Consider the following 27,996-nt stretch of genomic DNA (forward strand, 5'->3'; position numbering starts at 1 on the left):
AGAAATGTTTTACTTATTTACTAGAAATAAGCTTTTATGTATACAAAGTCAAGTCATAGGAAATGCAACATATACAAGCAGACATAAATGTAAAAGGCAATATCTCAGTGGCAAGCAATCATCTATGCTGCATTTGATGTTTTGAACATAAGTTTAAATAGTTAATTAAGGAAGATGAAAATATTAAAATGCATCTTAAAATTGGACTTGGCTTTCAGAACAGAAACATGTAACAAGGACCACTTTAGACATGAACTAACTTACTTTAGTGATGCCAGGCAATGGTACAGTCACTCACAGAAAGCAGTGGATGTCTTTCAACTATAATTGTCATGTATCTTGGCTAGCTAATGAAAACTGAGGAGAGTTTACTGAAAAAAAGGGACTAAATGTAACTGTGGTATGCTTAGGAAGGGTAACTGGGCCACATCGCTGTCTTGTGACCCAGAGAGCACACAGGCCACAAGTTGATGCATTTGCTGTGTTTATCTGTACTGAGTACTCTACATGTAGATTGGAAATTGATATCATATACTTGAAATGTTTGAATTTGTGAGAATAATTTTGCTTAAAAGAAGTGATGTCTTCATTGCAGACTCCATCCCAAATATCAGATTTCTGTAACAGACAGAAAAGAAATTACATTATTTTAATCACAAAGGATTGCTTTCCAAAGCCATATATGTAATTCATAATGAGATATGATTACTGATTGTATAATGGTAGTATTTAAAGATCTAGGTGAAGGAAGGGCAATTGCTATGGCAAATGCTATACTTGTCTTACTGTAAGTTGATAAAAAGGAAATTTTTTACTCCTGATACTTCTGAAAATTTGCCCTGTTGTTACAAAAGCACTGCTTCATGGAATATATGCAAAAAGAATTAAAGTGTGCTGGCATAGGTAGATATTTTTTAGGTAGTGAGCACATGACTTCATAATGTTAACATTCTGTAAATTAGTTGGTTTGATTTTACATACCATTCTGGATACTTGACAACAAACCCAAACAATCAATAGCTTCAACCTGCTTATTTTCAATGTAGCTATAAACACCTACCTCCAGAAAAAAATACACAGGCCTCTCTACATTCCTCTTCACTCTCAAAGCGGTTTCCATTTCCATTGCAGCCACCATACCAGAACTGAGCACAACCATTGGCTTGTCTATCATAATACCATTTTATTACATAAACACGGCATGGCCCTTGGTCCAGCCTTAACTTGCACCGGGAGTCCAGGAGGCTTTCTAAAATAAAAAAGAGGGATAGAAACAGTTCAGTTGGTAAAACTCAATTGTATTACGTAGATTTAGTATTTTAAACTTTGGTTTGGGTTTTTTTTTGGGTTTGTTTTTAGTTTTTTTCCTGCTATTATACAGCAGTTAAAGATTTTCTTGTAGTTCTAAAGATGTTAGCATTGAAGACAGTAGGTCCAGTAAAGTGTTCCTTTACTGACGTGCTTCTAGTAATTCCAGAACTAATAGTATTATGGCTTCACATACAAAAAAAGCGAACAATATGAATATGATAAATTTGAAATTTATTTTTTGAAATCTAGTTAAGTGCAACCAGTCTCGTGATCAACCTGAAACTCTAAGCCAAAGAGCTGTAAGCTACTTGCATCTGTTTTTGAATCACAAGCATGACCATTATCCTTCTGCTGTATATTGTTTCAGTTCTCTCTGTGATGTGGGGAAAGAGACATTACAATAGCGAGAAGAATATAAAACTTTAGTCTTGCTTTTGTAAGATATCTGTGCTACTTATCTAATACAATGATAGTAATTATGTTGGTAAGTTTCAATGCAAAGCCTGTTGGCCTAATGACTCCTACAGATATGCATTAGAGGACTGTGACATACTAATCTAGTCTCACTCACTTTAATAATACCATGAGATAGAAAATAATTTTCCTTCAAGTTTAATGTTGTTATACCAACATTTTGTCTTTGGCAACTGGTATCTTGCCATTTAAAAAAAAAAAAAGTTGTTGCCAGAGACAGAATAAGTCATGCCAGTTTTCCAAGGACATATTTTTATTGCTCTCTTCAGTTGCTCCCATCACAATATACTATTACTAGAACAGAAGATCCCCCCAGTGATGAACAAAATACATTTGGACATTTCATACTAAAAGAATCAATGCTTTGAGCAGTCAGCTAATTATCATCCTTTTTTTTTTAAAAATGACTAAATGTGATTTTTTTTCCTATTTTTCTCTATTCTTTCTGTCCAATTCTGAAACAATTTTGTCTTTAATGAAGCCTCCCATCTTCACAGACCGCCTCTTCTTGGCTGATGAATTACCTGCTCACTGGCACCCTCAGCTAGCATTGTGTTCTTTTTGATGCTATTTATGAGTTATCTCTCAGGTTATAGCTAACCATGCTCTTACCATAAGTGAAGCAGTGGTATTTGGAACTTGGGAAGACAAGAACTGCACTAAATCTGATATAAAATCTTGAAATGGATTCTCTACCACATCATGAGCTCACAAAATCTGGAGTGGAACAAAATTACTCTGATTTAAAGACTTATTAAAGCCTTATTAGTATCAGGGTATGAGGGAAGAAAACAAAAACTTAGTTATGGTCTATAACCTGGTCTTGCTGCGAGTCCTGCAATTGAAAGAGATGATGTCATCACTTTATCAGACGGTGATTGTTTGGATGGCAATAATGGTACCACAGCTGCAGGTGAAAAGAAACAGAATGAGACATTGATTTTTGATCAGCGAAAAATGAAGAAATGAATGGTGATAAAATACCTCTAGTTTTTGCTGTTTGGGAGGCTGACTGTTTCTCTTCCTCTTGTTCGTCTTCATAGGCTTCATATACTACCACAGGAGGTACTTTGGTCTGCAATAAGCATTTGATTTTCTTTGCTTTCCGGATATTGTGAAGTGTTTCAAAATGAACAAGCCCTCCATCACTTAGAGATTTTCTAATGTTTTTCCTTTCCATTTACCCTGACTTCAATGTTAAGAATCAGGGCTTTTACTTCACCTGCTTGGTTTACCAGGAAAGTTGTCATACCTATACCTGGGATATATGTTCTTTTTTTTTTTTGTTGACCTTTATGGAATTTTGTTTATAAACTTAAAATTAGAGTCTACAACTGAATTCCATTATTATTCCTGGACTTAATTGTAACAGTGTAACTGCTTCTTAATAATGCTGTGTTTCACACTGTGGCACATATACTACTGTATTAAACAAAGGAATAATAATCCTTGTAACATTATCAGGAATTAATTATAGCCATTAGATAACTGCCTGCATGCAGCATCAGAACTCTTACTCAGAATAACCAGTGCCAAGCATACCAGGGTAAAGGAGCAATTACAGTACCTGTCCTATAGAAAAGTCAGGGGAAAGTTACATATTACATCAGACAGCACAGAGCAATATATATTTTAAGCTGCTGCTCATTAAAGTCTCCTGAATTTTCATACCGGAGCTATTGGATGAGGAAGACTCAGAGGACTTTCTGCTATAGATACTCCAGGTGTCTGTGCTGAAAGCGATTGTCTGTTAATGTTCTGAAGTATGTAATGTAAAGAACTTGAAGATACTGAATGGAAAGATGGTCCACTTATACTTGCACCATTTCCATTGCGGTTGTATATTAAGGTACTTTGTTCATCTTCACATAATTGGTTGACTAATTTGAACTCCAGTGCTGTTTAAAAAAAAAGTAAAAAACATATCACACTGAGAAATTCAATGTATTTTTAAAATTTGGATTATTTATATAAATCAGTAATACACAGGTGATCTTGTACTCCTTTGGATTATTTATATACATCTAAGAAGATTGTTATTTTTTTGTCACAGATTTGCCAGCATGTAAGTCCTCTAAATTGTATGAAATACAATGAACTTACTTACAGAAAGGTGTTTGTCTAAGCTTAGTAATAACTACTAGTTGCTAATGGGAAAATAGCTGCTTACCTTGCTTATGTGAATAACCCAGTGAAAATGGGTTCCTTCCCAATGAAAGCAAACAAGTAGAATTTACAACAATGGGTTTCATTCTGATTTACGGTCCAGCAGGTTTGCAGTGCATGAGCACTTAGCTTGGAAAACTAGTTTAAGCAACTGTTTCCCTATACCAGGTGACATCCCCCCATTGGCATGATTGATCATTGCTCTACAATGTGACTCCTTAAAAGAAGGGAATCTTGATCTCCAGGTTCCTATTACTTTGCACCTTGTAATTAATCCTGATCAGCAACAAAATAAAACATATCCACAAAGACAATGCTTCCTCCCCACCCCATTCTGAGAAGGATCAGATACAATCCAGAACAAAACTTCATTGAACGCACCTGGAAGGGTATTAAAGTCATCGATGAGATACACGTGTTCTCTGTCTGGATCTGAAGCAATCAGATTTAGCTCACGCACAAACTCAACCTGTGTTGGATCTGAAGTGTTTACAATTCCTATTGCATACATTTCGATGTTTGCTGCATGAGCCTCTTGAACAACAGTCTCTAGTTTTACAGCTTCTCTCTTGTCTGCTTGGCCATCTGTTAGCACAATAGCTACTTTTCGTACTCCTGCTCGAGCACCAAAAAATCCATCCTGGGTTGCTTTATGGATAGCAGTTCCTGTGTAAGTGCCTCCTCCCATGTACTGCATTTTTCTAATTGCTTGCTTAACATCCTGTCTAGTCGTGTACTTGTTGAGACCAAATTCTAGACGAACTTCTAAATTATATAACACAAGGCCAATTCTGGTAGCATTTCTGCCTATGGTTACTCTGTCTACTAAAGCAGTTACAAAGTCTTTGATAATCTCAAAATTTTCTGGTCCCACACTCTCAGAGCTGTCAATCACAAACACAAGCTCCATAGGAATTTCCTTACATTTAATACCACAACCTGCAAAGGAAAAATTGAAAAAAACCAGATCACAGTGATTTGACTTGGGATCCTTTTGGAAAGGAGAATAATGTAGATGTAATGAAGAAAGTATAGAATCTGAACATAAAGATTTCCTGAGTACTTACCACATATTTCTTTAATTAATTTAATTATATCTTCTCTCTGGATATGAAAAAAATTACACATAAAAATATTTTGCAACTTGCCTCTTTCCAATGTGGTATAATATTGACACTAACAAAGATTTCATTTATAATTAATATTTGTGTGTGCAGGGACTTAGGAAAATCTTGCTGTTTAACTTTCAAACCTGACCTTCCAAACTGGGAATGAGACCCACATTTTACCATGAACTATTTCATATGCATATCAGAATCATCAACTTGACAACATTGGCATTGAGTCAGTCTTTCAAATTCAATCTTTTGCTACTGCTGCTCAACCTCCATCATAAACCTCAGTAGTATTTATATACTCATTGACATACTTTACTGAAACTTTCCTGCAGCAAGTACACACCTGGGTCATCTAACGCTGTAAAAGAACATGTAGCAGAAAAATACCTAAAATCACCAGGAACTTCAAATTCCATTTCAGCATAAAGTTGATAAGAAAAAAATAAAAAATCTCTGAGTGGTTTCTTTCTATATTATTACTGAGACCATTTCTAGTTGAAAAGCTCTTTCCAAAATAATTAACAGGAAACATTTCATCCGATAGTATCTAGTATTGTTTGTGTCTTGCTGTAATGGGATTTAAATAACGGAATTTGCTTACTGTTAGGCCTTGCTCCCCTTTTGGTCCAGTTTTGCCCTGTAAGAGTGATTGTTAATTAAGCTATTGTAATTAGTTAGTAACATTGTAATTCAGAATATGACTTTCTCAATACCATTATTAGAATAATATTTGGCCAGTAGGAACTTTGGCTAGAAAAAAGTAGTGTTGTTGTGATACTACCTCGTACATGCAGTATCTGCACCTGCCTAAGGGGCTGATTGCTGCTCAGGGCTGGGCTGGGCATCGGTCAGCGAGTGGTGAGCAATCTTATTGGGCATCACTGGATTTTGTATCATAATGATTATTGTTATACTTTGGTTCAATTATTAAATTGTGTTATGTCTATCCATGAGTCTTCTGTTTGTTTAGGGGTTTTCCACTTTTTTTTCCCCAATTCTTCTCCCCATCCCCAGTGATCATGTGGCTGCATGGTATTTAGGTGCTGAGTGGGGTTAAACCATGAGAACTACCTTAAGAAAGAAACCAAATCTGTGTAGGAAGTGGGATATTAGTAATGGAAAAGTCTTCTTTATGCTTTTAAAGTTTTCCATAGTTTCAGTTTCTTAAGTACTTCAGATCATATATATGTAGTTAAAAAGAAAGAAGAACACATAACCCAGCTTTGTTTTCAAGTGGATTAAGAAAACAGCCATGATAAACCTGAGTTACTCACAGGTTCTCCAGATAAACCAGGGTCACCCACATCACCTTTTTCTCCTTTTTTTCCCTTGTCACCTGTGGCTCCTCGATCTCCCTTTAAAACCATGTTGGTAAGCAGACAGAAAGTTTAAGTCAGTTTTTATTACACTTTTCAAATTTCTCTCTAGTTGCCTTTGTTGAATTCATCTCCAGCTTCTGACATGAATTAGAAATCGTTGTTATAGGTCATTTAAATAAATTGGTGTTTGTGAATTTTATTATTATCTTGTAGTATTGGCCAAGTGTTTTTATGGGAAAAAATAGCTGAAGCAGTTTGAACAATGAACCATCTCAAACAACTACATGCAGAAAGAGGGGTTTCATGGGATATTGCATGATGGAAATTATTATCTGTGTATCAATAGGGAAATTGAAAAGAAATCCAGGGATGTCATTGGAACGAATAATGGGAATATCACTATGTAAAATTGGCTCAGAAAGGTGTTTGGAATAGCAAACAGATGAATTAGTGTCTCCTGGTTTGATTTTTAGTAGGCTATTTGACTTTGTACAGCCTTTCTGAGCCAATGTGGTCATATCTGAAAACTGATACCAACCCACAGTTCTTTTTTTCTTAACATTGATGTAGTCCCCAAATTTTGCATAGCAGGTGGGTAAAAGAAAGGAAGTAATATTAAATCTAATAGCTGTCTTTCTTCTAATAAGGTAACTTCTATGGTATCTGATATCTACATTCTAATAATATAATAATAATAATAGTAATATAGCTTCTTCTGATAATATAACCTTCTAATGTCTGGGGTTTTCCCAAGTGCCCATTCCCTTTACACAGAACTCACATGCCTTCAATGAGAGCTGACTGTAATGAGCATTTTCAGTATCTGGCCTTCCATCTAGGGCATTATCTCATTATCTCTGATTTAGAAATCATACCTTCTGTCCCAAAAGCCCATCTCCGGGTGGCCCTCGTGGACCTGGCATTCCTTGAATTCCTTGTTCCCCCTAAGGATAATTGAGGTAGTGTTATTAACCCTTTGTAATCATTCAGCATGCATTAATTTTAAATGTTCAAAGAGAACGTGTTTCAAACTGCATTTTAACAAGTATCTTGAGGTACTTGAGACAATGTAGTAGCTTATATTTCTCAAATACTTCTTCAGTATAAAGATATATAATATTGAAAAACCATGTGATCATTATTTGGTTTAATTTTAATTTCTTCCCTCTTTCTATCCCATTTTATTTCTTCTCATTCCCTCTTTCTTATTTCTATCTTTTGCATCTGTCTCATCTGATTGATGCTTTGGGTAAAAGTGTATATTACAGGGAAAAAGTAATAGTACACATAAGTTTGGGGTGGAGACTCCTTCACCATACGCAGTAGTTCATATAACTACTTCAGACTGTCTTTGTAGGCATGAGAGTTGAGGAAGAGGGAATGGTGTCTTTAATTTTGTAAAGGTATCTTTAGCTGATAAAAGTTCCTTCCCTCAACACACACAGGCTTGGGCTTGTTGTTTACAGCAGTAGGGACAGAACATACTTTGTAGGTGCTCTTGTTATCCTTCTCATTTTCTAGCCTGAGGCTTTCTCCTTATAAGACAATGTAAAATCTCCTTAACAGTGTGATGGTCAGACTGACCACTCAAGATGGGTTAAGTATTGAAGACTCTGAGTCTTTTTACCTTAGCTCCTTGAATACCTTCACCAGGAGGTCCTACAGGGCCAGGGGGCCCTGGTCGTCCTGTGGTTCCCTAGAGAATATTGATAATCAAAACACACAATAAATTGTTATACCACCATGTAATTTGTTGTTCATCCTCTACCAAACATGTCTTTTTATAAGTAGTGAGGATAAGATTGCTCTAGCTGACAAAGACACTTTTTATCCTTTATCAGATTATTAAAATTCAGTTTATACTTCAAAGGAGTTACTTGGCTTAATGCTTACTGAACATGAATCACCTTGCTGATAGAGATATATACATTGCCTTGAAGAATGAATTGTATTGGTGGGACATTGAGCATTGAATTAAGATTTATGAGAGGATTATTATTATTTTGTTATCTTTCATTACTACTAGACAGTAAAACCTATAGGCATACATACTAATGTAGACTTGCAAATGAACACTTGTTGCTAATTTATAAGCTAGTTTTCAAAAGAAATCGAGAGAAAATGTTTCCATTTCATACATTATTCACAGGAAGCAATCCAAACCCACATAGTACAATATTGATTTTATGCCTATATTGCTGTTCCAGTATCCCTGCATGAAATTCTCGATTTCCTCATCTGTAAGGATCCTGTGTACATTCCAGTCCTTGGGACTAGTACTGGCTGAGGAAGTGCTTCACCACTTGCTTAGCTCTGGACCTAGCCTTCATGGCAATATGGTCTGAAACTTTAGACCAAAAGCCACATTGTGCAGGTAACACATTATTTCATTGCATAATCTTTGCATTTGACCTTGTTGAGTTCCTTTACATTTACATTCTAAACCAGTTCCTTTCCATTAATAGACTTCTAAAACTGAGCTGTAAAAGCATAAGAGTTTCCAGTTTGGGAGGTGTCATAGTGAAGATTGCTTTTTATAGTTACAAATATTTTCAGGCCTTTGTCATGGTACATATTGTAATGACAAAAATAATCCTTTTTGCAGGGATTGATTCTCATATTGGTCAATAGATGATTTTTAGGTTTATACAGTAAAAAGAGGAGTTAATTCAAGAAGAACTCAACAGTATGCCTGCAGGTGTAACAGTAGCATAGGCAAGACATACTAACTGCTTGCCAGGCCATTGATTCTGACCAGTGCTAGGTCTGAAGAAATTTTTGCTACTCAGTTGCAGCTAATGTCTGCAGGAGCTAAATGTTTTCTCACTGATCTTCACTTCAAGGTTATCACTTTATCATATGTAACAGGAAGAAGGCCGTGGTTTATGGCTAGTCACCAGAAATATTTTTGATTTTCTAGAAAATAAAGACTATTTGTTGGATTAGTTGTTTCTAGTGAAGAGTGAAGATGGAAAGCATATAGATGTGTATGTATAATCACACATTTTTATAGTGTACTTTTTTCCTTTTTTAGAAAATATACAAAGGGAGTCATAATTATTTAAATCTCTTACCTTTGGTCCTGGCAGGCCTTCTCCTGGGGGACCAGGGAGTCCAATTGGTCCTCTACTACCAGGATCACCCTGAAAATCAATACTCTCAGAAATCAGTAGTGAGTACCAGACTTTAATTTATCGCTAGAATTCCCAGCACCTGTTGTACTCAAAAGGCACTGAGAGAAAAGAACAACACAGTGCAAGTCTAAACGATGCTAACCCAAGAATACTGCAGGCAGGACATGTAAGTTAGTGGGGATAAACAGTGGCTAGTGGTCTAAACATATTCAAGATGTGTACAGTCAATTATGCATAGCTACACAGGAATTAGAATTCCCATATTGTAAAATGAAATCCAGATTTCCTGAACCAAAAAAGTCTTCCTGCCTGTCAGTTGAATCATTGGCATTGTTCTAGCTTTCTCCTGTCAGTGCCTTCATATAGTTAGGGCTTTGAGATCACTGGAAAAAAGATGCACGTCCTTTTGAGCGACAGTAAGCATATTTAAATAGTTATAGTCAATTCTTCAGTTGCCTGTATAATTCCAGTAATCCTGCAATCAGCATCAGGATGAGTTCTGAAGTGAAGCTTGAAGAGCTTCTAGGGGATCTACCTTTTTTATACTGACAGTTAAATCCAGTTAAAGCTGGATTAAATAGGTATTTTGACTGTCACCTACGGGTAGGAATTAATCTGCCTGAAGCAGAGTACATACATGCATTTGCATTCCTATAAGTTGAGGTCTGTACCTTAGGTCCTGGTAGTCCAACTCCATCTGGGCCTTGTTCACCAGGAATCCCAGGGAGGCCTGGCAAGCCCTGAAATTATATGCACAGACAGAATATAAATTTAATATATGGTTATACTGACTCCATGCATTTGTTAACATTTGTACGGTAGTATCTTGAATATATTGTCTCTTAGTGGGATCACGGTGGTCTACAACTGGTTAAATTGTACTTGATAAGCCAGAAGTGGTGTCAGTGGAATTTGCATGTGTTGCACGTCATACACGGGGCATGTTGCAGAAGCAGTTCTGCATTGGGTTGCACAAAAATATCAGAAACTATTATAAATCATGTGATGTGAGGCCAGTGCTGCACACATATGCAAGGTAGGGACAGGAATGAGCCTTTACTCTTCACATCCTTTTTGAAGGGAATGGTTATATTTACCAGTAAAGGCTTCTGCAAAGGGCTGTTCTCTCTCTTTGCACAGTAGTTGCTTTTTAGTGGTTCTGGAATGTATATAGACATAGCTGCTTAGGTGGACTATAGTCTCCTGTTTGGAAATAAGTTTTGTATGGTTGGTCAGAAAACAGGATCCTACATCAAGGTTTTGAGGAAACTGATAGAAACTTAAGTGATACTATAGAAAAATCCCACCATCTGGAATATGTTACATTGTGTAATCAAGAGAAGTGCAGGACATCGAAGGTCTTGCACTATTTCAGACTGAGATTTATTTTTCCTTGTGTGCTGAAATGCATTTCCTTAGGTTTTTAGACCAGCAAATATTTCCTAGCATGTTATCCATGCAGGCCAATTGTGTATGTGTAGCACTTATTTACCAATTCCCATAAAGAAAAGTCTGTAAACTTACTGGTGGGCCAGGATAACCATCTCCTTTTGGTCCAAAGGGCCCGGGGGGACCTGGGAGACCTCGCTCACCCTGATGAAGGCAGGAAAAACAGCTGAGTGAATGCCAATACCATTGCTAGCAGGAAATTTTCCATGAAAGTGAAACTTCTTTGGCAAATGTACTATAAATTGATTTTATCTGTTTATCTTCTAATGTATTTTACTATGTGAATTATTATTTTAGTTTTATTTCATCCTGGACTAAAACAGTAACATTTAATAGTGCTCAGGATTTACAGGACCCTTCACTTCTAAGTCACAAACTATAATATTTTTCAAGAGCTCTGTCATCATTTGTGACCTACATATAAGAAGAAATTACTTTATTTGCATTCCCCATATTTTTATCATGATTTTATCATAATTTGTTCTAGAACTGTATTTTCCTATAATGCTGTGGAACCTCATTAAAGCTTTTGAGTATAACAGGAGCTTCCTATGGGAGATGTACAATTAAGCTTCTTTTATGGATCTAGGCAGCTGGAGTATCTCAGGAACAGATTTACCAAGAAAACTGAGAGGATTTTGACCACTCCAGGCATACTGGATGTGCTGTGAGTTGCTCAGAGTTACAACTGAATGGACGATCAAGATTATGTGTCTCTGTAGCTACCAAAAATATGAGCACACAAAACAGTGGCAAGAAAAGGCCTGTGTAAAAATAGTTTAAAAAAATGAGATTGTGAAAAACTTTATCCTCACAGCTTAGTGCAGATGTATGTCTGAGAATGAGGCAACAGCAAAACCACTAATGCTGACAAAGACGGCGGAGAGGGAAGAACATAGTCACAGAAGCATGCACTTGAAAGAGTGCATGAGAGAGACTTGAAACTCTGAGCAAAGGACTTGCTTCCTCTTGACTGATTCCTGTTGGATCCCCAGAAATGGGACAACACACAGTTCTCTGAATTAACTGGATTGTACCAGAAAAGTACATTATTCCATCATGATAATCTCCTCCTGATGAAAATAAGAGTAAGGATCTTGAAAATCACTGACTGATCAAAATGGGATAGAGATTTTTACATGTTTCTCATGGTTATGTTGTTATATTCAGTTCACTCAAAGAACAAGAGATAAGGGCTGTACTCAAAAGTACTGCCAAATTCACTACAAAAATAAAAAAGGAGGAGGGGCAGACAGGATCCAGTTTATTTTGAGAAACACAGGCTTATACGTTCCAAGTTTCTTGGTGTTCAGACAAAATCATTCCTGGAATGAAGTGTCTTACAAAAGTTGAAGCTAGGTACCACTGAGGGAATACTACAAAAGTGCTAAAGGGAAGTCCTTAGAGATTAGCTACTTATTCATGTTCTGCCACTTCTTAAAGCATCTCTTCTCACATTTCCAGTTTGGCCCATGTCCTGGGATCTGTTTAAAGTCTATGGAGTACACTGTGTCAAAATTAGGAATGAAGCAAAGGAGCCTGGCCAAGAAAAGTTAACTGTGCTTGACATACAGACTGTTGCAAACACAGTTAATCAGGTATTCTCTCTGAATTCACTGCTCATCAATTAGAAACAGTCTTTCTTCTCATGGTTCTCTGCCATCTGAAAGCTAATGGTTCACAGAGTCTGGAAGATTGACCATCCATGGTTTTCCAGCTCTGCAAATCCTCATACTCTGCCAGAGTTGTATGACACACATGTTGAGAAATGTGGAACACTTGGACATCCTAGGAGATTTGTTGTTGCTTCAATGAAATCCTCCTGCCTGATTTTAAAGTTCTATCAGAAATTAATTTAACCGTTTAGGAGCTACCTTTGCCCCAGGAAGCCCAAAACCAGGTTCTCCAATTGGTCCAGCAAGACCAGGTAACCCAATGTCACCCTGCAATGAAGAAAAGAAATAGTTATGTATTTATTAAACACCAATCACAGACTGTGTTTTTGGATTTCTGTGATACACATTCATATATATCAAATGTAAGAGCTAGTTTTATTTATTGCTACTGCAAGCATTAAACACCAAAAGCAGAATAAAGAAAAGTATTTTGATATCCAAGGTTACGTGAAATAAAGAAATAACAAAGGTAGGCCACACCTCAAGCTGTTATATAGGGCACTGTGGTAACTAGACTGGACAAAATCCATAACTCGGCTCATAGGAGAGAAGAAGTTTTAGTTGACCTCAAAAGGCTGAAATTCTTTACATGATTATTAGAATGGCCTACTTCAGTTTTCACCCTGTGTTTGTAAGCACTAGGAGCTGGAGTGTGGCTGTTACCTTTGGTCCAGGCACAGCTCTTCCAGGAGGGCCTGGCATTCCAAGACGTCCTGGTGCACCAGGCTCTCCCTGCAGTGAAGGAAGGAGAGAAAAAACAATGCAAAGTTTTTTTAAAAAATGCTTCTAGATGTTTATAGGGTTCATGGTCTGTCCTGCTAAGAGAAGCCTTAGCTGAACATTTTTTACACACTATTTTTAAATCAACAACTTCATTCTGGAACAGTTGTTCCTGTGATCTGGAAGAAAGCACAGCTTTGGGAGGCTATTTTACACACATAATGTAGTAATTAACTTACTTTAGCTCCAGCAGGTCCAGGCACTCCTGTTGGTCCGGTTAATCCACGTATTCCTCTCTGACCTTGATCTCCCTACAAAAAAGAAGACATGTCACACATACCAAATAATACTAAGAGTGTGTTGACAAACTAATTTTAAATATCAGTGAAAGATAGCAAATTTCTATCTCGCAGCTGGAGCATATGAGCTGTTCCTATTGGCTTCATTGGAAAGTCAGTTAATTCTGCTCAGGAGTTGTCCAGTTTTGGATCTGCAAAGTTAAAACTTTGTAGATTTCATCTGAAATTAGATTAACTGACTTACCAGTGAATACTGTAAAAAAAAACAAACCCAAAAGGAGTCTTAAAGATTGAATCCTTGCAGCTGAAAAATCAAGTTAAGTAGTTACATGAAAAAGACGTATTTTAAAGAAATAGTCAAACCAGGAAAATCTAGTTCACTGACTGGTACTTTTTTTAATTCAGAGGCAAATAGACCAATCAGTTGATCATGATACCCTGTCTGATTGACCATCTTATACTTTCAGGGAGAAAAAGCTGAGAATAATGTAGTTTGTAAAGGGAAAGCTGCTTTTTAAGCAACTTATTAGGCTGTAATACAACAAAAATGAAACAACTAGAAGTGCAGAATAATATTTTTTTTGTTACTTATAATAGACAAAATAAAGAAGACTGACAAACCTATTCCTGGAACATTACAATTTTGAGTGACATCTTTAGTAAGAAATTCTCACCTTTTCCCCCTGTATTCCAATCCCTGGAGCACCTTCAGGACCTCTAAGACCAGGTAACCCTGGTTCACCCTTGAATAGAAAAACCAAAGGAGCATTTCAGAGCACTGCACAGACAAGGTGCAAGATAACTATCTGTTCCCTTGAATAAGTTCATTAAAATCATAGACCTTTTAGAGTCAATGGCAAAACTTCCACTGGGAGTTACTGGGAGTAAAGCAGACAGACTGCAGATGAACCAACCTTTTGTCCAGGCCCTCCATCTTCTCCTGGAAGACCAGGCAGACCTGCCAGTCCTGAAGCCCCTGGCTCACCCTGACATCAATGAAAAGTAAGGCCTGTTAAATGCAGACTTGGTACTATTCTTTCTATGAATTAAGGAAATCTATTTAATTTTTTCCCCCTAAAATGTAAATATATTTATAGCAAACATTTATGCCTATGAACCCAAATCTTGACCTTTTTTCAATGAAGAGAGCTCTCATTATCTGGTACTAGGCTACTATCTGATTATTTGAACTGTGCATTTTATCTATGCAATTAAAATTATTAGCTATTAATGCTTCAGTTCATTCTTAAAAAATAATGCTGCCCCTTCATTATGTAACAGCATTTGAAGTTTTAGATGAAATGAAGTCATTTGTGGTCAAATTAGTTCAATCAGCATTATTGCATTTTGTGAAATTAAAGGAAATTTAATAATTTCTTTTCCAACCCCTGTCCCAAATCCCTAACAAACAAGAGCAAAACCAGGACATCCCTGTGCCTTTCCACTATCACAAAAGTACTTTTTTATCTATTGCCATATTCTGTGTTAATGTGGCTGTTACCAGCACAGGGACTGGTTACTATCTTGCTAACTTTGGTACTAAGATAATCTGGATACAGCATCCTCTCCTCTTAGCAGCTGTGCTTTCTGTCTAGTAGCACAGGTTGTTTCTTATATGAAGGTGTGAGAATGTAGCTGATGCTTCGTTTCCATCCTGTTCTATGTGAAAGGGGAAGGAGCAGCACAGTAATCACTATTCAGTGCTTTTTTTTCACCTCTCTGTCTATAGCATAGCTTACATTAGGGACTGCAAGTTCTGGCTACTTATTTAATATTCTGGATGGTTTTCTGGGCAGAGCTGCAGGTGAGCTGTATGCAGCACTGTCTTGAGCATAAGCTAGGCATGTGGAAAATTCCAGTCACCATAAATCTGACTACTTTTGTACACAACTGGTATATTTAAAATGCTCGCATCTCTGGAGGTTATTGAAAGTATGTGTTAAAAATTTAGAAAACTAAGAATCTAAATTTTATTTGTAAGCCTGTTTCCAAGTGTCTACAGAAGGGATACTCAGGAAACACAAATTTCTAATCCGAATAAATAAATATATTACATAATTCCTCTATTAACAATGTACCTTAGAACCAGGTTCTCCAATACCTCTTTCTCCTGGCACTCCAGTCTCTCCTGGCAAGCCTTGTTCACCCTTAAGTAGATATTAGTTTTTAACAGTGTTATCATGGAAAACTATAAAAGCATATGCTTTGTTGCTTATATTTAAAGAAAGATTAATGTGATATTGTCTTTAGCATGATGTGTTAAACCATTGGTCACAAAAATCAGGAATCTGCCGCATGTTTTGAGCTGTCACCAAGGAGTTGTTGGTGGAAATTATTAATGTTGTAAATCTATACATGTATGTCCGTGGGAATCTTTCCTGCCAAAGTAGCTGATACTTCAGGAACATAGCTGACATCCACAGACAATTCATTCTCCTCTTTCTCTTTTCCAGTGGTAAAGAATATAGCTGCACAATTACTTAAAATGTAAGAGCTGATATCGGATGCTGCAAAATTCTTTACCTTGTCAAGGACACTTGAGCCACTTACACCTCTAGTTCCTTTACACCATGCTTTAATAGCCATCAGTCATTCAGAACAGCATTTGTCACCCATTTCAGAAAATCACTTTAAATCTTCATTCCAAACACCTCAAGGGTGATACCTTTCATTAACAGTTCTGTATTTGGCAAATTGAAATTTTGGTGTTCCACTCTGTTGAGTGCAGCTATGTCTTGGAACTGATTCACTGCACCTGCATGTGATGTGATGAAACTGCAAGTTCAAGGCAGACAACTCTCAATATGGAAATGTATTGGACAAAGTGCAGGTCACTGTCTAGTATGAAAAGAGAAAGGTTCTGTGGTAAGTCAAGCCAAAACCGAAATAAACAGCCATGGCATTAGTTTATCAAGGCTTCTCAGTGGAGTAGCATCTGCTGTACAGTTTTATAATATTAAGAAATAAAATTAATTCCTGCATTTATATCAATACTTAGATCGGTGTTCAGCACTTTAACACAGATAAGGATAGAGATAGACCATTTCTTAATCATGAAACATAACACTAAAAGCAGCACAGTAGCTTTTACTTCAGAAAATTCCCTAACCTTTGGTCCAGGTAGTCCCTGTCCTGGTAGTCCTCTAGAGCCAGGTGGTCCTTTAGGACCCTCCACTCCCTGAGAAGATTAATTATGTAATTATTAAAAATAAACCAGCCTCTGTTACTATACATTTCAGTGTGGGGTAAGGGGGAAGTGAAAATTGCACCTTCTCTCCTTGAATTCCAATTCCAGGTAATCCAACTGGTCCAGGTAAACCAGGAGGACCAAATTCACCCTGGCAAACAAAGTAGAATTGGTTAGTTATGTAAAGACAGAAGCAATGCGGGACAACTCCCATGCTAGTACATGTTGACTTAACCTCTCTTGAAGCCAGTGAACTTGGGGATCTGACCTTTTTTCTTTCATAGATGCATTTATTCCCTGCTGGTTCAATTGCAGGAAACTGCTAGTTCTCTTTTTCTTAACTTTCCCACAGAATCAGATGGGTATTTTTAACATCTCCTATTTTAATATGAAGAGATGTTAAAACAGGTTGAGTGAGTTTATTGAGCATAAATTTCAACAACATACCATATTATCCAGGGTCTATTGTGGGTTCCTTGCCTCATTACACCTTTTGTAGTGAATGTCAATCCTGCATTCTCTGCATTATGTAGACTTATTGGCAGTTCATTAATCACCTGGTGTATTTACTGCTCACCTTTTCACCTTTTATGCTGATGCCTGGAAGTCCACGACGGCCCTTTGGTCCATCAAATCCACGCTCTCCCTATGTGAAAAAATAATATGCTGTTAACTGTGGAAACACACAGCTGTTCTCTCTGAAGTAACTAGAGACAGTGTTTGCTCTGTCATCTGGAAAACCAAAATGAGGAGGAACAGAAAGCAGCTCCTGGGTCTGTGTTCCAGGATACCAGAGAGGTTATCTTTTCAAATGAGCTTGCTCTGCAGTTTGAAATCACTGACGAAAGAGCTGAACATGCTTCTTTTTATCTTTCTGCCAACCTCAATTGCTTAAGGTCCTGTTCTGCTTCCTTTCAAATCAATGGCAAAACCACAACTGATTTAAATGTCAGCAGGGCTGAGTATTGAGACTGAGAGCTGAATTCTACTTTTTTGTCTCATGAGTTAATCTCAATAATGTGTGGCAATGAGGATCTAGCTCTCACCAAGCATTTTGCCAGAATGAAGATCTGGCCAACTGTATTGTTGTAGAAGTCTATTTGTAAATGTCATTGTCTTTTTGAATGTTTATTTACAAAACAGTGGTCTTAGGGAAAGCATAGGATACTAATAAGGGTACAAATACTGTGCTTTCTTGCACTTCTGTTAATACAACATGTAGAGGCAGATATTAGCTTACCTATATTGTCACAGAATCACTTAAGACAATAAAGTTATGCCCTGTACAGGTCTTTTCTAGCCCTAATAACCAACTCTATAATTTTGACTGGAATACATTTATGTGGATTTCTGTTTAAAATAAAATTCTTTACTCCTGATGCTTTAGAGCACCTGCCATCATTATCCTTTTTACTGAAATGTGAGCTTGTTGTAAAAACATTCTGAAGAAAGCAACTGTAAAATTCACTCAGATTAACAAATCACCTGTTTAAAACGTGTTTAAAACCAGAAAGCTGACGTTCTTGGCAGGCATGAATAGGATTAGAGATACGTATAGACTCTGTTGATACATGTTTGGCTCTAGGTCAGACTTGGCAGTAAAATGTTGTACATTTTTTATAGAACGAAGTGTTCCAATACTGCTGGTAGAATTCCACTTTACTTACTTTATTCTTCCTATCTTTCTCAATTGCTTAATAGTTTTTGTTAGTTAATGCATTTGTAGTTGTTCTCGCTGTGCTTTGTTGCTGTGCTTTACTTATTAGTTGTGTTTCTTCCCACATGAATTGATATTTCAGTGGCAATGGAATAATTTCTAAATGCATTTTCTTCAAGTAGTTTTGTTCCTTTTCGTTCATGAGAACTAAGCAAATGGTAACCAACAACGAGGTTAAGTAATTTATATAATTCATTGTAAAACACACTGGATGTTTGAAGATCTTATGTTGCTGGCAGCAGCTAAATTTAAACCTAGCTGACTACAGTATTGTGCTAAGCAGAAATCCTAAGATTTTTAGTAAAGGGACAGTTGGGCCCTGCATCTGCAAAACAATTTTTTATCATTTTTCCATCCAGAATTGCCTTGGTGTGTTCATAAACATGAGCGAACTGTTTAGTTGCTCATTTAGCTCATGTTCAAGCTGTGTCACTTGTTGTTGTGACCAAAGGCCAAAGTGACAATTCAGCCTGGGAGATGGTTTGCAGTGGGTAGCTTCTAGTAAGTCCATCCGTGTAGGTACAGCTACTACTGTCATTGCTTCCACTGGATCTGAAAAGGAATAACAGCAGCTTTCTTTTCTCACAAACTGAATTCAAACTTCTGCTAAAATGCATAAGCCATTGACTGAGGTAAGTAAGAAGCTTAGAAGCCTGCAAATACATCTCACATAAGGATTTAGATAAAAAGCAACCAAAAATGTTAATTTTTTATCTAGAAACCATTTAATAGTATTTTATTTAAAGTCAAATGCTCGAGACTGTTTGATAATTATAGCTGGAATTCTTTCAAGGCTTAGATCCCACAAATCAAGCATCAGGTGAATTAAATATTGGCATTACAGGCCCCAAAGCCTCGCGGTGCCTATGAGTCATGTTTGAGCCAAGTGAATTCCATGAAAATATATGGGGTTGTTTGATGCCTAATTTTAATAGTAATTTACAAGTTACTGTCTCAGATTTCTGTGCCTTCTGTGGACATGTTTTGGCATGCACTCATTTAATGGCGCTGCTCTGATCTTGAAACCCTTTGACTGCTGTACCTTTGTTCCTGGAGGCCCTTCTCCTGGTGAACCTCTTTCTCCTTGAACACCTTGTGGTCCTTGAGGTCCCTGTTAACATAGGTTTAAAATGACCTAGAATATGTATTAATCACTCAAATGAACAACAGTGTGTTCTATGCCATTGTCAGTTATAAGCACGTCTTCAAATGTTGGTGCAGTTAAAACCTGTTAAAGATCATGCAGTAATGCAGTATTCTGGCCTGAAGCAGTTAACAATACTTTTCTGGTTACTAATGAATCACAGGTTATGTAGCTGAAATTCCTGTTTCTTATGCTTTTGAAATCTTCACTCCCTAAACTTCTGTTTCACAAATTCTTACTAATCCTTATAAATGTATCAGTGTAATCACAAAAGACAGGGAAAACTAGATTAAAGCCCATGCAGAGCAGTGCTGAAGAAGATGTAGCTGCAGAGAGATTTTACTGTAGTTAGTGAAGGGTATAATAGCATGGCCATTTCAGATCTGGTAGGAGAACAAGAGGCAAATAAGACAACCAAAACCTTTCAGTAAATGCAAGTCCAAAACCTGTGCATACTGAGCCTGTTTCACAGTGTTTTCTCACATCTGTTTTTTGCACCTTTTTTTCTCGGAGTTATTCCTTGAGATTACACACACATCACAGAATGCTGATAGGTTTGGCTCTGCATAAGCTAGATATGCTTCTTCTTCTGCATAGAGCTTTGGAATTAGTTCTTAGGTAAATGTAACTACACAGCATTCAGTCCTAAAAAGAAAATTCTTTTGAAACAAATAAACTTTAAAATAAATTAAAGTAATATCTTTAGTATTTAGTTTTTAAGAAAATCAGAATCTTTTGTTACAGCAGTACAGCTTTTGTGTCTAACAAAGATTCACGTTACAGGCACCTCTTCCCCCCTAAAGTGGCTCTTTGCTCTATGCTGTTATTGAAGAGATTCCAGAAGTATTACTTTGACTGACTGTCACCACTGGCCTGATTGGTTCTGCTCTTTTCTTTGGGGTCTTCAGTGAGAATGCACTCCTCTCCAGTACTGTGTTTTCAATCAGGTTTGAGATCAGCCAGGTCAGTTATCAAACAGTCTTTCTCTTTTTCATGGGAGCACCTCTTTTGAAATGATTATTACAAATCTTTCCTTGTCAATGGGGAAAAACTACCTGTGAAAAAACTGGACAAAATTTCCCATATGATTGCACTAGAGGTCTTTCATCCAGGTGATGAGAAATGATTTGAGTCTGCTGTATTGTAAATAGCTCAGTAAAAGGTGCTGCCTGGCATTTAGAAATAAAAAGGACCATAAAATTGACACACTGATTTTCTGAATTACCTCAAAGAGGTTGAGTTTACAAATACCAAGAGGAGGAAGGGAAGGAAAAGAAGAAAGAGCCAAGCTTACTATAAATTCTGAAAGTCTCTTCCTCAAAGCCATGCTGATGTTGATGTTCTAGTAATACTGAGATGTAGTCAACTTCAAAGTTACCACATGGGGATTTGAATCTTATCAGGGAACAGATTTATTTAAATATTTATGTGGTTTTGCATAAGATGTTATTTTTTTCATACCTATTTTGGAGACTAAGATATTTAGAAAAGTTAAGAAATTGGAAACATTTCCAGTTTATTGAGGAAAATGAGAGTCAGACAGCTTAGTATGTATGAGTGAGAACTAGTAGAAGAAAGAAAAAATATGGTATCATTTAACACACATTTTTACAGTGAAGAACAGAGAATTTTTTAATTCTGTCTGGCTTCCCTCTCACCAAATTAAAAATAGACATACCATAAGTCCTGGCTCACCAACTCCAGGTGGGCCAACAGGGCCCGGTCTTCCTGTCAAACCGGTGTCACCCTTCAAACAGAGATGTACTTTGAATATGCCTGATTTAAGTATTTTTATGTGTGCAATATATAATGATTCATCAGACATTCTGTGCTTGAAATACTAGACATAGGAGAATACAGGAATGGCAGAGAAAATCTGAGTGTCCTCAGAATCATACAGCATGCAAGACCCAACAGACATTGAATTGATGCAGTGTCACAGCATTTGGGGCAGCCTCAATTCTGCCTTTGAGAGAAGATGATGTTGAATTTAAACAGCTCGTTATTTCCATCACATTCCTAGTCATGTATCACTTATTGTCCTTTCCCAAGAAGCCAGTATTTCTATCATAGAGTTAGTATTCTCTTTATGCCAACAAGCCTGTTTTGCACAGAATAATTTCTGTTCAAGACTATGCATGCAGTTTTACTCAGCCATACTCTGCTTGGGCTGAGTTATGTCAAATGTAAGAACTACTGTAAAAAAGTCCTTTAAAGTATGTACTTAAAATGTGCTTTTCTTTTTTTCCCCCCAAACAGTTTTGATCAACATACAAAATACCTTTTCTGTACCATAAAAACAGCATTTAAGGGTTTGAAGTTTCTCATCTATCATAAAGTCTATTATCTCAGCTGTCTTGGTCTTTGTTCTTATCCTACAATACATGCAATACAGAAGATGAGAAGATGTACCTTTGGGCCTGGCAGTCCTATTCCAGTCTCTCCTGGCAAGCCAGGTGGCCCAGGGAAACCTCTTTCACCCTTTCAAAGAATGAAAAAGAAATAATTGTGCTTATAAATAGTTGTCTAGGGAAATCAGTCTAACTCAGTTCGTAGGTTAATTTGTTGTATATCACGAATTTCAGCCATTTGGAATTGTCTTACTCACCCTTTCAATGCTTCAAAATTCCCTTTATTAAGAGCATAGATTTATCCTGTACAAAGTGATACCAGATTAAACAAAACCAAAATTGTTTCAATTCATGTGGGATAGAAAAGTTTTGACACCCAACTGCTTTATGCATCACTGTTGGCCAGCAGGTGCTCTAAATACTGTGCAAAAAAGATTATCTATCAAATAGATATATTTTAAATATATGTCAAATAATGTCCTTTATACACTTGTTTTCAGGCTTGCTGCATGACAACATTCCTTTCAGTAGTAGCTGAAGAACTCATTAGCCTTGGCTGAATTACTCAGTTGAAGGTTTTTGTGAGAAGCAAAGTGTAACTGTGGTCTCTCTTAATGAAGGTAAACCACTTTCCATAATTGTCTATAATATTCAGTGATATTTACGTCTTTCATTAAGCTAATATGATAAAGATATCAAGTTATCACAGAACCACCGAATTAAGTAATCTCCATTGATATACCTGGAATTTGCAATGGATGAAGTGAGTAGTAAACCCAGCAAATCTTAATGATTTAATAAATGTAAGTCATACACTTCTTAAACAAACAAAAAATATTTTATGTTTACAGAGGGAACTGGATCTTGTAGTAAAATACTGGGTGATTTCATTGGCCCACATTCAGAGGACCCATTGCAAGACAGTGTCCTGAATTGTACTCATCCTTGTGACCTTCAGATATTGTCTGCTGAGCATCAGTAAACACTCAAACTGCTTATTTTGAGCTATAGAATTTTTCATGAGAATATAGAGTTTCAAGAACAAACTTGGTTTGAAATGCCAAAGATGCCAAACTCTTTTTTTCTCTAAGTACCAAGTGCCTGCTTGGCACTTAGACAAAAAAAAATTTAAAATTGAAAACTGAAGAAATGCAATGCTAAGTCATATTCTGTGACAGCACCATATTTTAACTGTTCATGAATAAAGATGGGAGTGTGAGTTGGACCTGAATTCATACAGAGTGCAAATTAATGCCTTTCTTAGGAACATTGTAGAATACAAGAAGTATATGATTTGCTAGCAGTGTCATATTAAACTGCATCCACTATGAGAAGGGTATAAAGTATAAGGGTAAAATCATTGTTGTTGTAGTATATGTATATATTTGTACCTTTTAATGTTAATAAAGAGAAGAAACAATGCATTTATTACCTTTGATCCTTGCAGGCCTTCAGGCCCATGATCTCCAGATTGTCCTTGTGGACCCTATTAAAACAGGATTGGTTTTAATGAGATTTTTCAAGATTTCTGAATAATGGCAGCTTGAAAAACAATCTATAAGTTGCTGTAGTCTGCATGAAAATAAGAGTTTCAAACATTTCAGAACTGAAGTTTTGCTTTCTGATGGTTATATAGATTCAGCTACTCAACTCTGTTGGAACTGGGTCTGGTAATCAGGGGAAAGAATTGTGGTCTCCCTTTATTTGAACACAATTAAAGGTAATCTACAGTCAAGATTTACTGAAACATCTATCAGAGACTAAGCTTCTCGGCCTTCAGCCCAAGTGTATTGGGACGACAATTGACTAAAGTGTTTCCATGTACTTCTTGAGATAATGAAATGTTTAAGACACTGAAAGGGTACTGAGTGATTATTGGTTTTTATGGAACTGTATTTGTTATGGTCGTTGAGACTGAATGAACTGTAAGGTTGATTTTTTCGCCTAGACTGCTTCTCCAAATTCTTGTTAATTTTTCTATTTAAGAAGATAGATTTTGGGTGCCTTGAACTCAGTGACTCAAAGATTCCATGACAGTTGTGGTATGATATTATTTCAGAGCCTTGAATCCCAGGGAACCTGGTATTGTTGTTTTTATAATTTCCTCCCTCCCACCCTCCCACCCCCCTTTTTTTTACCTGTAGCCCTCTTATTCCTCTGGGTCCTACTGGACCTTCAGGACCCTGGCAGACAAGTGAAAAAAGGGGTATGTATATTTAGATTTCATCCAAACCACTTCTAGATAACTTTTTACTAAGGTGTCTTATTTAGATATCTTTACATTGCAATACAAACTAAATTCAAGACAAACTCAGCAGTATTAAATAAATATTTTTAAATGGACTGGTAGTCAGAATATAGAGTAAGAATGAACAGAGTTAATTATCAAGGACCAATAATCCAGGATTAAACTCTGTTGGTTGCATTTAAAATATTTACAGTGATTATACACCAAATCTTAAAGAATAGATTTAGAAACCTTGATTTCATTTTCATCTCCCATTCCCTTTGCTTACTTCTTCAAGCTTTATGCTTCTGTTAAAGCAGAGTTAGGCTTGGGCTGTAAGAGGAATCACATGAAAATGTAGCAAGAGCTGAGAAGGCTACTGAAAATGGTGTCCTTGCTCACTTCATATGTTAAAAGTGTCAGCTGTTAATTTCCCTCAGCCTTAGGATTAATATTTCCCTTGTATCTATCACCATGGTTGTTATTCAGGGAACTACAGTATTTCTGTTTTATAACTGTGTTTCCTGGAAGCATAACAACTTTGTCACTACTTACTCTGTCTCCTTTAATTCCTGGGATTCCACATTCACCTCTTTCACCCTGGAAAGGAATAGGAACAAATGTTTAGTACATATATTGAGCATATCTTCCTTATTCTTTTAGTTGTAAACCTAAAAGTTATCCTAGTCATGACATGTTACAGCAATTGTGCTGTAAGTTCACTGAGGAAGGGCCACATCTGTTACAGCTCATGCAGCAGCTGCTCAGATGATGTTAGTATGTGTATGTTATGTATAGTGTATAGTATACACTATACATAATAAACAACTGTGACATCAAATATGTAAGCATAAGTTCTGGCTAAAAGAAGTACCTTCTCTCCTTTATATCCAGATTTTCCCTGGGAAAATAAAAAGGCAAAACAGGTTATGAGGATATATAACCCAAATGTAGGAATGTGAGTATTGGCTCCACTAACATTCTACCCTCTCCAGAGAAACAGCATTTCAAGTAGAAAAGATGTTCTCTGGTAAACATGGCAGTGTGATTTGAACTACCACGCTTACTGGTCATGGTGGCTGCTGTTGTATGACTGAACAAATCTTATGAAACTGTCATTTTAGAATGGAATTTTGGTGATGTAAAAGCAGATCAAGTAAAGTTCATATTTCCATTTTAATGAGAAACATGCAAAAATAAGAAAGCAAGAAAAAAGGCACTAATTAAAAAGGATATACTGAATAAATAAAAAAAACAGAAAGCAGAGTGATTCATGTATGAGACTGATCGTACAGTTACTTCCTATAGGTATTTCAATCAACTTCTTTGCTATTATACACAGGGTCCTTTATTTGCTAAACGAGAAATTTAAACTAACTCAGAACGATGCAGGCAGAGTGTCAATTTCTGTAATGTTCTTAGATTATCATATCAGAGAATTTCACACTTTTTAGGAGTGACTATGCATTATTTGAGAGTATTTTCTAGATCACACTTACAAGAAGGAATTATTCCTTTTCATTAAACAATGGTATTGTTTCATTAACAAAGTTATTCTAGTGTTAATGAATCATTAGTCAGTAAACCAGAATTGAACATTACTCTTATAATTTAGAAAAAAAAAAGAAAAAATGTGGTGTTTTGCCTTGAAGGAACACTGCTCATTGGAGAAGGGACAAAAATATTATTTTACCTCTATTCCATCTCGTCCTGGGATTCCATTAAGACCTGGCTCCCCCTAGGAATAATCCAACATCAGGATCAGTGAAATAAGGATAAAACAGGATTGTCCTAATTATCTGAGTAGCTATCTCAATATCTGAGATACAGAAATGCAACACAGAGAGCATATCAGCTTTTGTATGTTAGATACAAGTTTTTAATTTGTAAAGAGTCTTTACTGCAGCAAAAGGGGGTAGATGAAGTTTAAGGAATTTACAGGTGGAAAGGACGTAGGCACTATTAGGATAGTCTTTCCATATTAATGAAGTACCAAATCTTTCTTCTAAATCTGAAAACTCACATCACCTTTGCTCCTTTCAGGCCGGGAGCTCCATCATCCCCTGTGCGACCCTTTTTACCCTGGAAGCAATGAAATAAGATTCTTATCATATAGGTTAGTAAAATAAATTTGTTATACAATATATCTGCTCTTTTTTTCTATTTAGGATATTTGCTTCCTATGGATTTATTATAAATAATCTTTGCATTTACCATAACCTTGAAATGGAATTTCTAGGAACAGCAGGACCAAATCAGTAGGCAGCCATTTGTCTTATTTGCCTTTGTTGTAAGCAAAAATTGTTCAGGTCTTCTCTGAAGAAGAGAGGTGATTAGATGTTTTGCAGTGTTCAGCTTGCTACGCTAGTGTTTTTCTGAACTCGTGAGGTGTATGCTTTTGTGTAGGAGGTACCTGCATTCTCCAAGACATCAAATAATAACCCAAACAAAACTACTGTTTGCACACAGTAGAGGCTACATTTTCAATTAAAGTGTGCTGTACTGTGCATTTCTGTTTATTTATGTGTAGGATGTTCAGGTCAATAGGATGAGGATGGACAGATCAGGTGTTCCATTTCAAACTCTGACACTGTCCCTTCACTTCGATCAAGGGCTGTGAGGTACCATGGTGCTCTAGTTCAATGTTAGGGATATAGTAACAGATCATTCGGCTCCAAGAGTTCTTTTTGAAATGCAAATCCTGCAGTTTAGATCACCAAACCATATATGAAGCAATCCCCTAGATTTAGGGGTTCTGTTTGTAGGAATACTCTGAAAGAAGTCCAGCCCATTTTACCTTTTTTACAAGTCTCTTGGCTGAGTTGTTCCTCATGCTTCAGTATCTTGCTCTCTTGCTTTCAGAGAGCTTTTCAGATATGAATGTTTGATTTGGGGCTAGCTAGATCCAACTGGTATTGTTGTCTGATTGCAACAGGTGTTCCACAGGGGAAAGTTGTTCCTTTCTGCCTTTTATACTCCTGTGGCTAAAAGGAGAGCCTCTCCACAACACACTTCATTTTTTTTCTCAGAGGGAGTGTCCCATGGAATTCTCAGGTCTCTCTGTGCATTTCCTACTGGTGTAACATTTTCATGCAGTCTGGAAATATGGACTGCTATGTATTGAACCTTGAACTTTTGTTGTCTCAGGATTTTGGTTCAAATAATTTCTTTAAAAAATTCCAACAATTAGTTAAATCTTGACTTATACTGTGTATCAGTTATTTGAGAAATGACAGCTACTTACCTCAGGGCCAGGAGGGCCTCTGTCTCCCTTCTCACAGTTATATGTGGCAACCTGGGGACACTTTGAATGATAACACTACAAATCAGCATATTTTAAAAGCAGAGATAGAAAACACAGGGACATTTCCTTTAAGTTAGTGTATGGCTAGTCTGAGTACACCAGTAATGACCAGAAGTTATATTAAATGTTTTACAGAAATTTTTTAACCATAAGTTGGCCATTCATCGAGAATGTGGCCTCCTACACTCCATCCAACATTTTATATCATTCCTACTCCTGAAATTCCAATCATCTTGGCAATGGCTTAACCTCCAAACTCTTCACAACGTCAATTGATAGGTATGCTGTGTCTGTCATTGTAGATTTGTTTTGATTACTAGGCACTGTGGAGATAGCCAAGACAATGGGGTAAGAAAACATGTTACATCCCTTAACTCTAGTATATGTTGGATAGATCATA

At 36.7% G+C, this 27,996-nt stretch overlaps 1 protein-coding gene across 1 annotated transcript in view; it reads right to left on the bottom strand.

Annotated features, from left to right (window-relative positions):
• Nucleotides 1-1,060: 1,060 nt before the first annotated feature.
• Nucleotides 1,061-27,996, bottom strand: part of COL28A1 (collagen, type XXVIII, alpha 1) — a gene marked incomplete at its 3' end in the record, with an annotated part of 32,477 nt that continues 5,541 nt past the window's right edge. Inside the window, exons 5-35 of the mRNA XM_009084700.1 lie at nucleotides 27,537-27,596; nucleotides 26,321-26,374; nucleotides 25,986-26,030; nucleotides 25,167-25,193; nucleotides 24,848-24,892; nucleotides 24,204-24,248; nucleotides 23,498-23,551; nucleotides 22,127-22,195; nucleotides 21,393-21,461; nucleotides 19,613-19,681; nucleotides 17,431-17,499; nucleotides 16,936-17,004; nucleotides 16,776-16,844; nucleotides 15,745-15,813; nucleotides 14,581-14,652; nucleotides 14,341-14,409; nucleotides 13,607-13,678; nucleotides 13,311-13,379; nucleotides 12,846-12,914; nucleotides 11,047-11,115; nucleotides 10,194-10,262; nucleotides 9,463-9,531; nucleotides 8,016-8,084; nucleotides 7,264-7,332; nucleotides 6,344-6,424; nucleotides 5,671-5,706; nucleotides 5,019-5,055; nucleotides 4,333-4,890; nucleotides 3,457-3,683; nucleotides 2,770-2,860; nucleotides 1,061-1,249 (exon numbers count right to left, since the gene is read on the bottom strand). Of these exons, the coding sequence (XP_009082948.1) occupies nucleotides 1,061-1,249; nucleotides 2,770-2,860; nucleotides 3,457-3,683; nucleotides 4,333-4,890; nucleotides 5,019-5,055; nucleotides 5,671-5,706; nucleotides 6,344-6,424; nucleotides 7,264-7,332; nucleotides 8,016-8,084; nucleotides 9,463-9,531; nucleotides 10,194-10,262; nucleotides 11,047-11,115; nucleotides 12,846-12,914; nucleotides 13,311-13,379; nucleotides 13,607-13,678; nucleotides 14,341-14,409; nucleotides 14,581-14,652; nucleotides 15,745-15,813; nucleotides 16,776-16,844; nucleotides 16,936-17,004; nucleotides 17,431-17,499; nucleotides 19,613-19,681; nucleotides 21,393-21,461; nucleotides 22,127-22,195; nucleotides 23,498-23,551; nucleotides 24,204-24,248; nucleotides 24,848-24,892; nucleotides 25,167-25,193; nucleotides 25,986-26,030; nucleotides 26,321-26,374; nucleotides 27,537-27,596 (2,728 nt within the window). The remainder of the gene's footprint in view (nucleotides 1,250-2,769; nucleotides 2,861-3,456; nucleotides 3,684-4,332; nucleotides 4,891-5,018; nucleotides 5,056-5,670; nucleotides 5,707-6,343; nucleotides 6,425-7,263; nucleotides 7,333-8,015; nucleotides 8,085-9,462; nucleotides 9,532-10,193; nucleotides 10,263-11,046; nucleotides 11,116-12,845; nucleotides 12,915-13,310; nucleotides 13,380-13,606; nucleotides 13,679-14,340; nucleotides 14,410-14,580; nucleotides 14,653-15,744; nucleotides 15,814-16,775; nucleotides 16,845-16,935; nucleotides 17,005-17,430; nucleotides 17,500-19,612; nucleotides 19,682-21,392; nucleotides 21,462-22,126; nucleotides 22,196-23,497; nucleotides 23,552-24,203; nucleotides 24,249-24,847; nucleotides 24,893-25,166; nucleotides 25,194-25,985; nucleotides 26,031-26,320; nucleotides 26,375-27,536; nucleotides 27,597-27,996) is intronic.

This window comes from Acanthisitta chloris, unplaced genomic scaffold (assembly GCF_000695815.1).
Source record: "Acanthisitta chloris isolate BGI_N310 unplaced genomic scaffold, ASM69581v1 scaffold2721, whole genome shotgun sequence".
NCBI lineage: Eukaryota > Metazoa > Chordata > Aves > Passeriformes > Acanthisittidae > Acanthisitta > Acanthisitta chloris.